The 13078-nt window shown below is 43.7% G+C and overlaps 2 protein-coding genes across 5 annotated transcripts in view; one reads left to right on the forward strand and one right to left on the reverse strand.

Moving 5' to 3' along the window:
- Positions 1-7746, forward strand: part of PRKCZ (protein kinase C zeta) — a 42013-nt gene extending 34267 nt beyond the window's left edge. For all 4 annotated transcript variants that reach the window (XM_038159580.1, XM_038159582.1, XM_038159581.1 and 1 more), the window contains 4 exons: positions 494-573; positions 1106-1195; positions 4033-4148; positions 5148-7746. In XM_038159580.1, the coding sequence (XP_038015508.1) occupies positions 494-573; positions 1106-1195; positions 4033-4148; positions 5148-5235 (374 nt within the window). In that variant the 3' untranslated portion in view covers positions 5236-7746. The remainder of the gene's footprint in view (positions 1-493; positions 574-1105; positions 1196-4032; positions 4149-5147) is intronic.
- On the reverse strand, positions 7270-12769 carry FAAP20 (FA core complex associated protein 20). The gene is made up of 4 exons (XM_038159584.1): positions 11897-12769; positions 10726-10873; positions 9441-10066; positions 7270-8881 (listed from the first exon to the last, which is right to left on the reverse strand). The coding sequence occupies exons 1-4, from the start codon at positions 12082-12084 to the stop codon at positions 8809-8811; spliced, it is 1035 nt and encodes a 344-aa protein (XP_038015512.1). The 5' UTR covers positions 12085-12769; the 3' UTR covers positions 7270-8808.
- Positions 12770-13078: the final 309 nt, after the last annotated feature.

The raw sequence follows: 13078 nt of genomic DNA on the forward strand, positions 1-13078 counted from the left end.
GTTCTGAACCAGAACATGTCATGTTCTTCTTGAAGGGCCTGATAGAAAATCAGTTTCTGTTGAAAATCACACTTTGCCCTATACTGAGGAGTGAAACTTTTATTTTCTCTATACACAACAAATAATAGCAAAAGGTAATGAAGGTAACACGTCCCTTAGGAAATCTTGCAATGTCAATAGAACAATGCCAATGCCTTTGTTCTGCTTTGCAGTTTATTTTTGAGAGAGGGAAAAAGACAACTGGATTTTTATTGGATTTTTATTTTGTTTATTTGTAGAAAAAACTCTTCATCAAAATTGGTACTTCTTGGTCAACATTTATGCTGATTTATGCTTGAGTTCCTGTAGCTCCTTTTGTTTGCATGATTTTTTAAAATTACTTTATCTTCCATTTTCTAACTGGTACCAGGCTGAAATAATAAGTGTTTGTATCGAATTCATGGTCAGTGTCACAAACCAAAACCCAGTATTGCTGTTTTTAAACCTGTCACAGTTATTCTGGAGAAGCCAATCCGGATTCCAAGGTTTCTTTCTGTCAAGGCTTCCCATGTGTTAAAAGGATTTTTAAACAAGGTAAGTAACATTCTCTTATTTTTAGCATCTGAAAGCTGGAAGTCAGAGCTTCCTGTTGAAAGTGATACAGTTAAGAAGTTAATCTGCTTACTATTAAGAAAATCTGTAAAACCTTGGTATCCTCTATGTTAAAAACCCCACTTAGTCTCAAAATTACTGAGGGAATTCCACTTGATGTTCAACTAGGTGCAGGCTTTTAAAAATAACTGTAGCTTTGTTTATAAACTCTTTTCTGTAATCCTTGTTACTCATTTAATTGAGCTGATTGAGATCCGTAGAACCATTATCATGAATGGAAAAAAGAAGGATATGAATTATTTGCAGAAGTTGTAAAAATCATTTAAAAATTAAGTTTCAAACGAGTTTTATTTAAAAAAATAAATAAAAAATGAAGCATTCTTTGCTAGCCATAGTGTGTTTATCCCAGCAGAGTTTGCAGAGTCACGGGAATGCTGGAGTCATCTCTGTGGGCTTTTGGCAAACGTGGGCTGGAAGTGGCTTGCAGTGTAATTCCAGTGTCTGTTTTCCACAGGATCCCAAAGAAAGGCTTGGCTGCCAGCCCCAGACGGGATTTGCTGATATCAAGTCTCACACGTTTTTCCGCAGCATAGACTGGGATCTGGTAAAAACCACTCCTTGTGCTTCTGGGCGCTCCGAAGGAACCGGTCCTTAATTTATTTGTTGTGTGCATGTGAACAGCCCTGTTGCAAACTGGCAAAATGGATTCTGGGAATGTCAAAGCAGTGGCTCTAGTAATCAAAACCCAGCTGAATTTACCAATTCCGAGTCCTAAAATCAGTGGGATTCTTCAGTGGCTGTCAGTGACCTGAGGAGGAGCGAGCAGGATCCCTCTTGTCAGGGATGTGGCAGGAGAGCAGGGGGGTTGTTTACAAAGGGGCTCTGATTGCATTTTGCAGGTTTTCTTTGGTACTGCTGAGGTGAGGGAGGTTTTTGATTCATGGTGAAGATGACTTGCATTTCAGTGAGTTTGCAAGCAAATATTGTATCAAAATTGGGTTTTTAAATCCTCTGCTGCTTGGTAATTGTGTTACCTCCTGTCTTCAGTGCAGAACCATCCCAGAAATGCCATTATAACAGTTATTGACGCTGGTTTTTAAATCCTCTGCTGCTTGGTAATTGTGTTACCCTCTGTCTTCAGCGCAGAACCATCCCAGAAATGCCATCATAACATTTATTGGCTTTTGAGCAATAAAGCTGTAAAGTCTGGAGCACCTCCCTGCCAGCATTACATTTTTAATAGGTAGTTAACAATTGAAAAGTGTGTCTGTAGTATTTCCATAGTCTGGGAAGGCTGCGGGAAGTGTAGGAAGAGGCAGCACTAACATGAAAGGGTTCAGATGAGAGAAAGCTGCACAGTTTCATTTTCCCTTTGAAGCTGCTGCTCTGAATTTCATTGTAACATTCTTCAGAGAACACGGTGCAGAAGGAATTGGTGCTTTAAAACACCTGATGTTTACCAAATTATCCCAGTAATGAGGGCTGTCCTTAATTTTGTCAGACATCCCTTGCTTGGAGTTCTCTCTTCAACCTTAGTGGGGTTTCTTTTGGTTTGTTGTAGGGTTTTGATTAGTTAGTTAGTTTGTTTGTTTGTTTTTTGTTTGGTTTTTGGGGTTTTTTTGCTATCTTGTGGTTCCCCAGTGCAGCTCACCTGGGGGTATGGAGCAGAACATCATGTCCTGCAGTTTGTTCTGCTTTGCAGTTTTTTGAGACAGAGAGGGAAAACCACAACTGTTGGGTTTGTATTTTGTTTGTTTGTAGAAAAAACTCTTCATCAAAATTAGTACTTCTTATGCTGATTGAATTTTTACATTTTCTAACATATTTTTATGGCTGAAAGCTTTAATATTAAATGCCTGGGTTTGTTTTTTTTTAAAAGGAAGATTTAGGTGAGCTGTTTTGGGATATGATTAGGACAGTACTGCTCAGGAGGATCAACGTCAGAGAAATTTGAAGTTAAATTTCTAATAAGTTTTGGCAAACGTACTCAGGAAAAAATGAGAAAATACTTGGAAAGCTTTTTTAGTTATTAGAATCTCCTACTCACCAGCTGCATTTCAAAGAAAACATTTGGACTTTAAAAGCTTTTCCAAATCTTTTCAAGTTATAGCATAAGGAAACGAGTCTAACACTGACTTTAAAACTTGTTCTGTGAGAAGCTTGAGCTAAATGGAAAAATAAATACAAGGAGAGTGAGCACACAGCCCAGGAACATTTTTCCTGGTGTTAGTCATCCAGAGTGTGTGGCACAGCCCAGAACACTTGAGATTGCTCACTCTGGTGTGGGATGGCTCTGCAGCATCCAGGGCAGTTCTTTTTTGGGTTGGTTTGGGATATTCAGTCTGTTCTTACCTCAGTGCCTGTTCCATGGTGTTTAACCATTAGATTCTGGAGTGAGAACTACAAAGCCACATCTCCTGTTTGCAGGGGTTTTCCAGAGCTGCACCACCTGGTTTTTCATTCATTTCCTCAAGTTAAAGGCTGCAGGTTTTCTCTGTGGGCTTTTATGCTGTCCTGAGTGTAACTAAGGAGGAAGTCTGATGTTTAGCCCCTTGTGGAAGAATGCCTGGCTGTTGGATGTGAGTGTGTGGTAACAGCTCACAGGGACAGTCCTGCCATCCTGCTTCAGTTTTTAAATATTCATTTTGCTGATTCCTTCACGTTGCCATTCTTGTTTGGGAGGAGCTGTTTATCTCTTCCTCAGGACTTTGATTTCATGGTGCTTTCCCAGACCTGATCATCGATGGGATTTTGATGTGTTAATGCACCACCCTGTGACAGTTTCACAATTTCCTCCTCTCTCCATCTGTACTTCCCATGCTCTTGTCTGAAACTTGAAATCCAAGATTTTTCTGGGATTTATTCTCTGTTTTGTTTGCTCTGTACCGAGCATCATGAGAGATCCTGGCCTTAAAATCAGGTTTTTATCTGATGTTGGTAATGCAGGTGTTCATTTTGGTCAGTGGTAACTACTGCTCACTCTCACCACACTTACCTGTCCTAAGTTAGATCATGGAGATTTGTAGCCAGACAGTTTTTAAACTGAGTAGAAATGTCAGAATGTTGGTGTCTGTGCTACTGTGAATTGGACTGTGTGACAGATTGCACACAAATGCAGGAAGAAAAGTAGGTCGATTTCTCAGGAACAAAAGTAAATATATTGTGCTGACTGCTGTATTGCAGTACAGTGGGAATTTATCAGTCCAGAATCTAATCTACCAATTTAGAGAAAGCCTAGAAGGCTGAATTATTTGTGGATTTTTATTTTGAAATGCAGAGCAGTAACTCTATTGCCGTCTGTTGCCTGGCTTGTAGGGCGTACTACTTGGTATCTTGATGTTCCTTCCCAATAGCATTGACAGCAGCTGGATTTGAGTTTGCTGAGGGATGCTGTGACTCTTGCACTCAGTAATTCTGTCCTTTGCCCCACATTTTGGGTAGCTGGAGAAGAAGCAGACGACGCCCCCGTTCCAGCCGCAGATCACGGACGATTACGGCTTGGATAACTTCGACACGCAGTTCACCAGCGAGCCCGTGCAGCTCACCCCAGATGATGAGTATGTCTAGGAACGAATTCATAGATTCTCTGAAAATCACTGAGAGGCTGTGTGTGTTGGTGTGGTTAGTTTTTTCTTCTCACGAAGGGGATGGGACTGCTGGGGTCCGTTCCTTGAGCTTCTATTGCAGCATCAGCCTCATCATGTGGTTGAGACAGTAGGAAGCTGGCAAAAGCTCATGTACAGCCAGCAGCAGCCAAAGATTTCTTTCACAGAATTCACAGAATCACTGGGTTGGAAGAGACCTTAAAGATCATCGAGTCAAACCCAGCCCCAACCCCTGAACTCAAGCCTGGCACCCAGTGCCACACCCAGGCTGTGTTAAACACACCCAGGGATGGGGACTCCAGCACCTCCCCGGTTCCTGGGAATTCCCAAAATTCCCCCAAATTCACAGAATTCCCCCAAATTCTCAGAATCCCCAGGGTGGAAGAGACCTTTAAGACCATGGAGTCCAATCCAGCCCCAACCCCTCAGCTCAACCCTGGCGCCCAGTGCCACATCCAGGCTTTGTTAAACACACCCAGGGATGGGGACTCCAGCACCTCCCTGGGCAGCCATTCCAGAACTTTATCACCTTTCTGTAAAAACTTCTTCCCAATACCCAACCTGTATTTCCCTTGCTGCAGCCCGAGACTTTGTTACAGAGCATCTTGAACACTTTTTAGCCAATAGCATATTGCTAAAGCTTACAGACAGCTGCTTCAGCCAGTTATTTAAAGTACACCTGCTCCACACAATGTTTGCTTGTCTTCTTTCTGTTGACAATACACTTCATACACTTCATACACTTAATAAGTTATTAAGCTTAAAACCTTTTACTATCTTGCTTCTCAAAATCTTCTTACCTTTACTCTTTCCCACAGCTATGTCCTTGCCATTAGAACTTAGTCATGTTGCAGTAAATTTGAAATTCTTTGTATCTTGCATAACTTATTATATGATGGAAGGCTGCCCAGTGTTCTGGTAAAGTAAACGCTGCTCTCATTTGTTTTTCAGAGATATAATAAAGCGAATAGATCAGTCAGAATTTGAAGGATTTGAATATATTAATCCATTGTTGCTGTCAACAGAAGAAACAGTATGAAGGAATGACCTCGTTGGGGACAGTGTGAATGACATTAATTTATCCTTAACTACAGTATATGCATGCGAGGCTGGGGACTGGTCACTTTGGATGGAGACCAATGATCTAAAAACAAATTTGCTGCTGAAAATCAAAGAAGAGAATTATGATTTTGGTGGGTGTCCTCTGCCACTTAGTGATGCTTAAGTTCTGGGCACTGACACAACTGGCTTCATTAATGAAGGAATTTGCATTTTGTGCCTGTTTCATGAAGGATTGAAAGGTTCATTGCATCCCTGCAGAAGGAGATCACGAGAAACTTTGAGATCCACACACTTTCTACAAACATTTGATGCAATGAGCTCCCAGTTGAAGAGTATTACAGTGTAACATCCTGAAGAATAAAATATATTACAGTGGTGTTGAAGCTTATTTTTGATGCCTTTTTTCACAAGTGGTACCTGTCTAAACATCTCAGATATATTTAAAAGGAGTTGTGTTTTATTAGCAATCAAAACATAAATTTGGGTACAAGATTTAAGTGCCTAAATGGATAAACTGCATTGAAGGATTATTGCATATTTGGGACGTTCTTACACCTGGTAAGTTCTGCTTGTTAATATTAAGTACAATTCCATCTGAAACATACAGTTCACAGCTGCAGCCTGATGTTTAGTTGCATTTTTACAGAATTTGGAATGCAGAGTGACTCAGTGAGCTTAATTCCAAATTAGAATTTACGGTATCAATTACAGAATCTATTGTCTTAAACTCCAAATTTACCAAAACGTAGAGATTGAAGAAAACTAAATTTGCACACAAAGGATTTCTGAACATACTTAAGCAGTGCCTACACCTACAATGATATTGTGTTGTATATTAGATTTTTGAAAAGTATTTTTATCAACAGTACAAATATTCAGATGTAGAGCAAAAGCATAGTAAAGCATAGCCTTAAAGTAGTAAATCTAGAATAACCATAAGGTCAAATCCACTTTCCTGATAAAGCACACCTCCTGCTTATGATAAACTGCCTGCTTACAGTTGCTCAGTGTGCATTAATAACTAATCATTCTGCAGCAGAGAATGGGATCTTCCAGCGAAAGGATTTGCATCAAAGCAGTACAATTATTTAAAGGCAGAAAAACAAATACCTAAGAAATTGGAAGGAGCAAAAGACAACTGTGGAATCCCTTCTGGTGGGAGCTGGGGGTGCCAGGGGAGCCAGGGGCTGGGGAGGACTTGGAGCCCAGCAGGAGGCTCTGCTGCCTCGGGCCGGGCTCCAGGGCTGCTGGGGGAAGGGAAAACAAACCCCCTGTGCTGGCATCTCCCCTGACTGGGTGGAAAACACAGGAGAAATTGTGACACTTTCACTTTCTTTACATTAACCTATGGTTTTCTCAGGGTACAGCATTGCATTAGGTGCTGAACATGACATCTTTGGGATTCACATCCGAGTCATGAGGTGCTAGGACCAGACTGCCAAAACATTGTTTGAAATAGTCAATTAATCATTGATTAACAATCTAGGTTTTGTATCCCCTCCGTAGCCACAATTCCGCAGACCTGTGGTTGTTTAGTTCTATGAATCCCATTCAGGTTTCAGTTGTGGGTTTCTCTGTTGGACTGTAGCTTTTCATATTCAGCAAAATGTGTTTTAATCAACACTAAATAATTTAACTAGTAAAAAGTACTTGCCTCAAATGCCTGGACTTTAGATACTTTATTATCTACTAAAGGCAACATTACCTTTTAAATGTAATCTGACATTTTTAATTGCTCCTTTTTCCCCCTTTCCCTCTTATTTTATTTCCCCTGAATAATTTCCCGTTCAGTGTTTGAACTCCCCTGGTACTAAAGCTAATCAGTAGTGATCAGAGTGACTGCAGGCAGCTCATGAATGAACTGTGCCAGGTTCAGCTGTCCTTTGACATGCCAGGGCATGGAACTTTAAACTGGAAATATTAGAAATGTGGGCTGGGGTTTTTTTTAACCTTTTTTTTTCCAGGTTTCAGAACATTTTGGGAGGGAGGGAAGGAAGAATAGAAAGACACATTTTGCTAATCAAACATTGTAAAGACTATTCGATTTTTATTTAAGAATTTACAGGCATTTACAATGTTGCTGTGTTGCCAAATAGTTTGCTGGGTACAAGTTTGGTTGCTCATGTGCAAGTGTTTGAATAATGTTCTGTTCATGATGAAGGGGAAATTTTTTATATAAAGTACTTGTTTTATAAATAAAAGAAAATGAAGGATGTAATTAAATGTGTGGTTTGGAAAAAAAAATCCTAATATATTACAAATGGATCTGGTAATGATATATAGTTGTCTTATTTGAAATAGTAAATGAAAATTCTAGCTAATTTAATGATTGTAAAACAGTAAATATGTTCTTGTAGTTTTGTATAATTAATTAGTTGGGATCTTTGCTGACCAGTTTTAATTGTGCAGAAGATGGTATACTAATCCATAACAGCTGAGATCATTTATATTCTTGCACATCTATTAAAGACTTTAATGAAAAAGTTAATAGACTGTTATTATTTATCAGTGAAAGGGGCTGTGTCCAGCCTCTGAAACAGACCCACTGTAAGTTAAATCTCCAGGAGCCTCCCTGTATTTTGATACTGTTCTCTGGGTTTATTCCATCTCTGGATCCCAGCTCAGGCCCGAGGAAATAAACCAGAGCAGGCTCGTGCTCTCGTCCCTTGGGTTGTGGTTACTGAGCTGTCACTAAGTGTCATGGATTGTCATTCCCAGGCTTAGCAAGTGTTCCCCTGCTCCTCTGGAGGAGTGACGGAAGAGCAGCTGAGCTCCTGAGCCCCCCAGCCCCAGCAGCTCGGGGCAGTCCCTGCTCGGAGCCCTCCACGGTGCCTGGGGGGCTGTGTGCAGCTGGTACCAAAATCAGCTCTTTTGGCCCTGCTGAATCTCACTGTGCAGCTCAGCACTGTCACACTGCAGCCTAATTAGCCCAGCCATATTAATCACCTGGTTAACGCTGATACTGACTTAACCTGCACTGTAAGGTTCTGAATTTAGCTGGGCTCCTTCAGAAACATAAAATCCCCACACCCTCTAGCTGGTCTGGGCTGTGTTTTCTCTTACATAGGTACACTCCCAGCATCAATTGTACAATTATACTTTCTTAGGTATTAAAACAACAAAAGCCAAATTCCAATTACTTTTTAACTGAGTTTCTTTTCATAGATTATCTGTTTAGAAAAAAAATAATACAGTAAGTAACAGTTGTCTCTTGCTCAGCTGCTTTCTTCTGTCCTGAGAGATTCAGAGCTCTGGTGCATCAGACAAAGCTTGAGGGATTTCCAGTAGTGCATTTCTTCAGGAGTACCAAGCCTGATTGCCCTGGGGGTGTCTGGGACATCCCAGAGCACCACTGTCAGAACTAGAACTGCTTTATGTGCATTTGAGAGGCTTTAAAAGAAGAAAAAACCAAAACCAAAAAGGCAGGTGGCACTTATCCTTCTGTTGGGTTCCTGGTTTAAGTCAGACAGGGATGTGCTTCCTTGACACATTTTTCCTTTGAGAAAGCTTCATCCTTGGCCTGGTTGCTGTGCTCTCCCCTCCTCTGGATTTACCACATGACATCATCTGCACTTTCAGACAAGCACCTGGCAAGGTGCCCATCGATGTCCAGCTGGGAGAGTCTGCAAACACACAAACAGTCACCTCCTTCTACTGCCTGTCCTTTACTTCCTCCCACAAGTGTTCTGCTACCTTAGTGGGGCAGTCAGTCCTGTGCCCAAATCCTCTACCAAAACCTCCCACCCTTGCTGTTATTGCTGCTCACACTGCAGCTGAGCAGCACAGACCTGATGCATTTTAAGCCTTTCTGTCTAAGTCTCTCGACAGAATGACCAAAATTGTCTAAATATTAATGTAGCCATTCCTTTGTCTCTCTGTTCAGCCCCCGACAACAGGGAAAGTGGCCCCCAACAGAGCTTGCAAGGTTAGAGGTCCTGTGGAAAAGAACATTTTCAGCAACTCTGACAGCTTAAGTACTATGAAATTGTGTTAACATTTTTTACTGTAAGGCAGATACTCAACTTGTAAATGGAATTAAAGTATGTAATTGTGACAGTTAAAAAGGACCTTACAGTAGAAGTTTTGTCTGCTTTTGTTATTCTGAATATAGAGGATGCATCCAGAACGTGCTGTGGTTCATTTATGGGAAAGTCATGAAAAAAAACCAAAACACAAACTTACCTTCCACTAAACTGCATCAGACACATGGGACAGCTGTCAAGAGCTGAAGCTGCCTCGCTCTGCTTTTCCAGCTTCTCCTCGTGGCTCTCAGCCCCAGCAGCGCTCCCGAGCTGAGGCTTCTCTGCAGGCACCCCTGTGGCCTCCCCTGCTGGAAGCTCCCCGTGCTGTGTCTGGATTTGAGGCTGTTCCTCCCCCTTCTCTGTCCCGCGTGCCCTGCTGCTCTGTACAGCCCCTGTGTGGTGCTGCTGAGGGCTCAGAGCTGCTGCAGGGCTTTGTGCCGATGCTGAGGGCTGTGCTGAGCTGCTGTGCCCAGGGAGTTTGCATGACTTGGGACTCGCATCCAGCTCTGAAACCCCTTTTGTGTCTGCCCCAGATGCACTTTTGGCTTGATCTGTACTGGTTCCCCTGCAGGTTTTCTCAGCTGTGGATGATAAACTCTTCAGTTCATCTGCTTGGCCCTGTCCTTTATGTAATTCATTGCTCTGGCTCTGTGTTGGCTGCTGGGAGCTCAGATCCTTGGGGTTCAGACATTTTTCTTTGTGAAAAGATGGGAATGATACCCACTGAAAGTCTTTTGTTCCAACTGTAAAGACTTCCTGGTGTTCTGGACTCTTTTCCTGTTGTTTCTACAACACACACACAGAGAATGTCTTAAGCAAATGTAGCTCAGTCAATACCTAAACCCAGGCTTTGAGAACACATTGCAAATACTGAGAAAGCTGAGCTAGAGGAAAGAAAAGAACATTTTATTTGTGTCCCTCCTGCAGGAGCTTCCTGGAGCTGATGGAATATGGGTCTTCCCTCAGCACTTCTAAATGGATACCATGGGCACTCATGTTCCAGAGAGACTAAGGATGAAAACAACAACCTGCTGCCCTTCAGGGGGGAAAAAGTACTTTATAAAGACTGATTTTTTTTGTTGAGATCTTGCCTAATGCCACTGGAGTGATGTCAGGGTGGGTTCTGTGCAATTAACCCCTCCATTACGGCTTGCCTTTTCCAGTTTCATGCCTTAGGGAGATGCTGGTGTTTATGGCAATCAGGATCCTTACACAGGCTCCCTCTTCTCACAAAATGTTGGAAAGAATTTGCTGTACTGCAAGAAAAGCCTCTTTAGCTGTCCTTATATTCCCTGCCACACCATGCCCAGCCACGCCACTGCACACAGAGATTAAGGAGCTGAAACCCCACATCTCTAAAAGCTATTTCATGTTGTTTCCCATTAAGCAGGCTGTCGCTATGGGAAGCAGGAACAAAGTGCAAAAACAAGGATACAGCATGCTACCTTTTCCAAGAACTCTGGAAAGCTGGGCACTGTGTCCCAGTTTGTGCACTGTGAATCTTGACTGATGTCTTTCAGGAGCAAAAGCCAGGTTTTTTCACACTCATTTAATTCTTCCTTTTCAAACCAGGAACATCTGTCAGTCGACGCCCTGTAAAGACACGGTCCAATAGTTTGAAGGTGAGAGAGAACAAAGAAAATACTCTTACCACTGATACCAGTTTGCCTCTTTTTTCTGGAACACAAAGACATTATTGAGCCTGCAAACTATTTTTTGCAGCTTTATATGACTTATGTAATTTGTGCAGCTAGCAAAAAATGAATGTCTAAATGCTTTCCTTTCTGCTTGTAACAAATGAGCAGTAGGTATCTATCACTATCTTCACTTCCAAGTGAAACAGTTAAGTGCAGCCACTGTTTTATCTTCTCAAAAACCAAACATAACACCTGCCGAGCACAGAAATCATGGAAGTGTTTGCACTGAGGGTGGCAATTGCATCAGTTCCCATGTATGTCTGGACATTCCCACACTGCTATTTGAAATTACTGATCATCTTCCCAAACAACTCGATTTAATTGATCCTAGGAACCATAAGCACTAAAAGGTAATGTTGTATAAAGACAATTCCAAGGGAAGGATGGAGTTTATGTCACAGCGGTATTTCCAGCATTCTCCCTGATGCGTTTTCTTGGGTCGCTGTCCAAGAATGAAGCTGTACAGGGAAGAAACTGGAAACAACATGCCCTCAAAAAATAGAGTGATCAGCCTCTCACAGCCCGTGTGGAAGGGACACGGCTGAGCCCCCGGGCTCGAACTCCAGGGCTGGGGAAAACAGGAAATATTTCTGCGCTCCTGTGAGCCGTATGCTGGAGGAAAGAAAACTGAGTTTTCACACATTGGCGTTTCTCAGGCCCTGTCCTCGCTAGTGCTGCTCTGTGCCGAGGAACGTGCGGAAGGCGTGGAGCACGCTGTGCTCTATCCTGCAGCTTTATCTCTATATTTTAAAGGCGCTACGGGCGCTGTTTTATGAAATAACCTTTAACAGACACAGATGTGACCGCGAAACGCCGCGACTCGCCGGGGCGGTGCGCCCTGGCCTCCGGAGCCGATCCGATCCCCCCGGAGCCGATTCGGTCCCCCAGGACCGATCCGATCCCCCCGGCCCCGACTCACTGGGGCCGCGGCGGGGGCTCGGGGCCGGGGCTGCGCTCCCGGCCGCGGGCGGGCGGCGCCGTCCGGGGCTTCAGGCGCAGCTTGGCGGCTCCTTCCTCACACATGGCCGAGGCTGCCCGCGCCTCGCCGGGGGACGGCGCTGGCGGCCCCGGTAGGGCGGGGAGTGAGGGCGGCCGGGGCTTCCTCATCCTCCTTCTCTTCCTCCTCCTCCTCCTGCCCCGGGCGCGCTGCCGTGGCTGTGACTCTCCGCCCTCAGAGCCGCCCTCAGAGCCGCCCTCACGGCGCGGGGGTGGCGGGAGAGAGCGAGCGGATCTGAGGGCGCCCTGAGGGGCGGCTGGCGTTCCCCAGCCCCTGCACCCCTCAGCCGCCGGGCGCTGGTCTGCCTCGAAAAGAGCCCTTTTATGTGTTGCTATTACCCTCAAACGTTATGTTTTTATAGGGTTTTGGTGTGTTGGGAAGGGCAGGGTCAGGGGTTCTGCTGGGTGGTCCCCGTGGCTGAGGGGGACAAGATGGCGGCGGGTCGGGCCTGGCTGGTCCCGCCCTGAGTCTGGAGCTGCTGCGCGGGGCCAAACCCAAAGGCTGTTCTTCCAAGAAATAAAATGGATTGGGAGCGCACCTCTGACCTAATTTCGCTTTCAGAGAAGAATCTGAAGTGATGCGGTTTGACGTTTTTGGCTGGAATGTTGCCGTGCTAGAGAGAGTTTAAACACTCCCCAGCCTGCAGCCGTCTCAAAAACAGACCCCAGAGGAATGATGACAGACATTTCATCCTCCAACAGTGCATGAAAAGATCAGAAAGTAACTCTGCTGTTTAAACTCCTAACAACTGATGCAAAAAAAATAACTGTGCAAGGAAATAAATCCAGTTTGGTAACAGGTGTTTATGAGGGAGCACCATCACAGAGGACTCTGCATGAAACCAATTTATTATTGGTAAAACATGAGTCCAAGTCCACATTCTTCTTCTGTAACTGCATTTATGCCTTGCTGGATGTCTGTGGACTGTGCCATCCTTGGATTTTTCAGAGTAGAAAGGAGGCATCAGTATTGACTGATTGTTAGAGGTTACACCAGTGAATTATTGTGTTGGTCACACAGCCCAGCAAAAATGTATTAGGTAACAGTTGACTTAATATGTGCTTTGAGTGGATCTGAACCTTGAAAATGGGTATCAGAGTTCAG

This window comes from Motacilla alba, chromosome 21 (assembly GCF_015832195.1).
Source record: "Motacilla alba alba isolate MOTALB_02 chromosome 21, Motacilla_alba_V1.0_pri, whole genome shotgun sequence".
Classification (NCBI taxonomy): Eukaryota; Metazoa; Chordata; class Aves; order Passeriformes; family Motacillidae; genus Motacilla; species Motacilla alba.

Excerpts from the sequence above, each read along its gene's own strand:
- FAAP20 (XM_038159584.1), bottom strand. The coding sequence starts at position 12,084 with ATGAGGAAGCCCCGGCCGCCCTCACTCCCCGCCCTACCGGGGCCGCCA. Across the intron at positions 10,874-11,896 it reads GAGCCCCCGCCGCGGCCCCA|GGCGTCGACTGACAGATGTT; the intron begins GTGAGTCGGGGC and ends GTGTCTTTACAG. Across the intron at positions 10,067-10,725 it reads TTCCAGAGTTCTTGGAAAAG|AAACAACAGGAAAAGAGTCC; the intron begins GTAGCATGCTGT and ends TGTGTGTTGTAG.